Consider the following 4,082-nt stretch of genomic DNA (forward strand, 5'->3'; position numbering starts at 1 on the left):
TCCAAACACTCACAATGTACAAAACACATGCACTGAAAAAATTAGCAAGTACACAGAACTTGCCCAGGAAATAAGGCATCTATGGAGGATGGATAGGGTAGTTATTGTACCTGTTGTTCTCTCCTGTACAGGTGTGATACCACACACACTACACAAAAGCCTGGGAACATTACAATTGAATAGAAATACATACATCACACTACAGAAGGCCACTATATTGAATACATGCCACATTGTTAGGAAATTCCTGAATACAGACACTGACACACTTATTTAATTTGTTTTGGTTGCTATGCCTTGACTCTGGTCCAGCATAGTACACAGCCACCGGTTTAAACCGAGTATTACCCACTAAACCCAACATAATAATAATGAAAAAATTTCCTAAAACCATAAAGCTTAATATGTAATATATTCACCATTAATTCAATGACTTTTATAAAATAGTGTCTTTAATATTCAGGAAGATTAAATTCACAAACATTACTCAAATTTAACTTTAAGTGTTATTACCTGTCGAAGGGTTCTAGCAACTATCGCTTCCAATACTGGACCTCTATCTCCATGTAATAAATGTACTTCATCAATTATAATTAAACGTACTAGCTGAGCTAAAGCAATATCTCCTGTTGCCTTTCTTGTTACAACATCCCATTTTTCAGGTGTTGTCACTATCATCTAAAAAAAGGAATAATAATAATAATAATAAATTTTTAATAACAAGTGTCATAATCAATATGATTAATTTAATATAAATTCAAAATAACTAGTAATATTAGAACTATTAAGTTATGAATATTAGTATTAGTTTAAAATCATTAGCCATATTTAATTTTTCTCAATGATCCAATTTCTAAAATTTAGAAATAATTAAAACATACAGTAGAGCATTGATTATCTGAATATCAATCAACTGAAACATGAATTAACCGAAAGCGTTCCAGTCAGCAAATTTAAATTTCCGCTAGTGCTATGGCACTGCAATCTCTGGCTATGTCTTGGGCTACTCCTATATTATTTTTGTTGGTGTGCATGTTTTAGCTTTCAGCACTGGTGCAACCATGAGAGGGCACTTAAGGACGTGCCAGGATTTGAATGAATTTCAACATGGGATAAATTAATATATTTTTTTTGTACATAATCAGTTATCCAAAAAATTGATTTTCTGAACAACCCCAGTCCCCAAGTGATTCGGATAATTGATGATCTACTGTAGTTCAATATCTTTTTAAAGAGTAATTTCAAAAACTATTGAGAATTAACATTTTCAATATTCTCAGTTTGGTATCATTGTTCATTGTTTTATATATATATGTTACTGTGAATGACCGGTATCTGGCGAATGTCAGCATTCACACAGTCATTTCGTGTATGTACGAAATATTTGCTAAATATCATTATTTCTCACTTACACCAGCAAATGTCGACATTCAGCATGCACTAATGGTGAATGTTGAATAAAAATATTTTTATTACGTTAAGACAAAAATGCAACTTTTTAATATGTCAAAATAGGAGAAAGCTTAAGTAACAGCACATGTAAATAAACCATTGAACCTAAAATGAACAGTTCATTCTAAATCATTAAAGAAAATAATACAATAATAAACTTACACATAAATTATGTGATTAACATTATCCAATCGGTTAATATTATGTATGGTTCCAAAATGGATGCGCTGCCAACTGTTTGTGATCCAGACGGACTCCTCCCGGAGGGGAGCTGCCAGCAGGCTGCCGAGTGTCAAACGTCCCTACTTATTGATTCACAGTAGTTCTTGAACAAAATAAATAAAAAAAAAAGGAAACATCTACTAAAAAAGTAGTTAACCTAACAGAAACAAAACGAACCTACCCGAAGCACGGCCATTTTGGAACCATAGATAACATTAACCATACAATCTTATTTATTGCAACAACTTAAACTGTTATGGCACTTTTAATTGAACAAGAGTTCCTTGTTTTACAACTGCATTTATTCATGGAACATACTTTTGCAATGACAGCATATATAGCCTTGCCCTCCACTTTTCGAATTAGCTGCAGCTGCTTCTCTCAGCGATATTTCTTGAGAAGAAACCTCATCTATGAAAAGTAACTTTTCTTTACAAATTACGAACTGATTACAGGTATAAAGTTGTTTGAGGGTACCATTTTTGTTTGTTAATTTATAAAAGTCGGAACCTTCTATTCCAACAACAACTGCCAACACATTTCGGGCATCTCTATGGCCATGGTTGACATCAGGGACTTGTATTCGTATGGTATCGCCAATTTGAGCAGAAGGAAACGGCAAAGAATTTAGCAATAGACTGTCGCCTTTCTGTCAACATCGGCTTGTCAGGTGTCGTTTCGACCTCCACCAAGGCTTGTCTGTGCTTGTCGACATACACTGGCGATTGTTCGAATGTATAATACTTTAACCAAATATTCAGTCTTTCACCGACGTATTTTGTATGTGTCAACATTCACCGGAGAATATCAGAATATCGACATTCTCTAATTTTGGTCTTTCACATTTTTCTTGCAGTTTTACATAACTAGACAAATGGGAGTTATATACTTTTATAATACTTATAATAATTAAATACTTTTTTCATATTAAATTAGAACAAGATAAAATATTTTGAATAAAAGTATTAAATAATCATATACATAAAACATAAGATTTAAAGTAATTGGCCGAACTCGAGGGTATAGCCAAGGAAGGAATAGGATAGGGAGAAAGAGGTGAGTGAGGGAAGAGAAGAAAGAGAAGGGATGTGTGTAGGGGGTGGGGGGAAAAGAGGTAGAAAGGAAAGGAGGAAAATAATCATATACAAACGAAAATTTACAAAAACTGATATTTATTTACCTGAGTTTGATTAATTTCTTTTTTTGTTAATTGCATATCTCCTGTCAACTCTCGAACAATTACATTAAAAACGTCAAGTCTTCTGCTAAAATTTCTAGTCATTTCAGATGCAAGGGCTTTCATTGGAGCAATGTAAACTATATTCACCATTAATTCAATGACTTTTATAAAATAGTGTCTTTAATATTCAGGAAGATTAAATTCACAAACATTACTCAAATTTAACTTTAAGTGTTATTACCTGTCGAAGGGTTCTAGCAACTATCGCTTCCAATACTGGACCTCTATCTCCATGTAATAAATGTACTTCATCAATTATAATTAAACGTACTAGCTGAGCTAAAGCAATATCTCCTGTTGCCTTTCTTGTTACAACATCCCATTTTTCAGGTGTTGTCACTATCATCTAAAAAAAGGAATAATAATAATAATAATAAATTTTTGTTATTTAATTCGACTTAAGCATCTTTAAACAGGAATTCTTGGATTCCATTTATATTACGTGAATGTCAATTAAAGCAGATTTTATTAATTGTTTTAAAATCAACTGTGACCATACCTAAAAATGGAAGCAGTAACTTTCATGCATGCGCATTAGTATCTAATTTAAATAGCAATGTCATCAATGATTCATGTTGTGACATCTAATGACACAAGGCGATCTCTGTGCCATTAATGTTTAAATCATTAGTCCCATCATTGATTGATTGGACTATTGACTTTCTTTAACATAAGTAGTACAGGCAGCCCTCGGTTTACACTGTCTCAATTTACACTGATTCACAATAACGCCAATTCACAATAACGCTGCTGCGCAATTTGATGTTTTGCAGTGTAATTCTTCAATTTTCCCTATGCTAGAGTGATATTCATTTTAGTGTTGACGTATTTACCGAGCCATGACATTGTACATTCATTAAAACAAAGATTTTTATTAAATATATTTATTTTTTCTGTTTAATATTATTGGATATGTATACATTTGCATTAAATTAATATTAAAATACTAAATGTTTAGGTACCCACAAGTCATATTATTAAACATAATAGTCAATGAATGTATCACGTATCAGTTTGTTCAGGAAAACACCTTACGACGCAGTAGCACTTTTGGCGATCACAAACTATTGTTAGTGAGACAAATCTACTTCTCGTTGGCCAGACGATATCTATCTCTCCTTAATTTTTCCGCTCAAACTGACCTTACATATGTGCTACGGCGACCGGT

At 32.7% G+C, this 4,082-nt stretch overlaps 1 protein-coding gene across 1 annotated transcript in view; it reads right to left on the bottom strand.

Annotated features, from left to right (window-relative positions):
• The window catches only part of LOC111625067 (activating signal cointegrator 1 complex subunit 3-like), a 121,085-nt gene that overhangs the window by 70,966 nt on the left and 46,037 nt on the right, over positions 1–4,082 (bottom strand). The window contains exons 11-12 of the mRNA XM_023368097.1: positions 3,081–3,260; positions 514–678 (exon numbers count right to left, since the gene is read on the bottom strand). Of these exons, the coding sequence (XP_023223865.1) occupies positions 514–678; positions 3,081–3,260 (345 nt within the window). The remainder of the gene's footprint in view (positions 1–513; positions 679–3,080; positions 3,261–4,082) is intronic.

Source organism: Centruroides sculpturatus, unplaced genomic scaffold (genome assembly GCF_000671375.1).
Source record: "Centruroides sculpturatus isolate CEXI.00-Female unplaced genomic scaffold, Cexi_2.0 scaffold40, whole genome shotgun sequence".
Lineage (NCBI taxonomy): Eukaryota > Metazoa > Arthropoda > Arachnida > Scorpiones > Buthidae > Centruroides > Centruroides sculpturatus.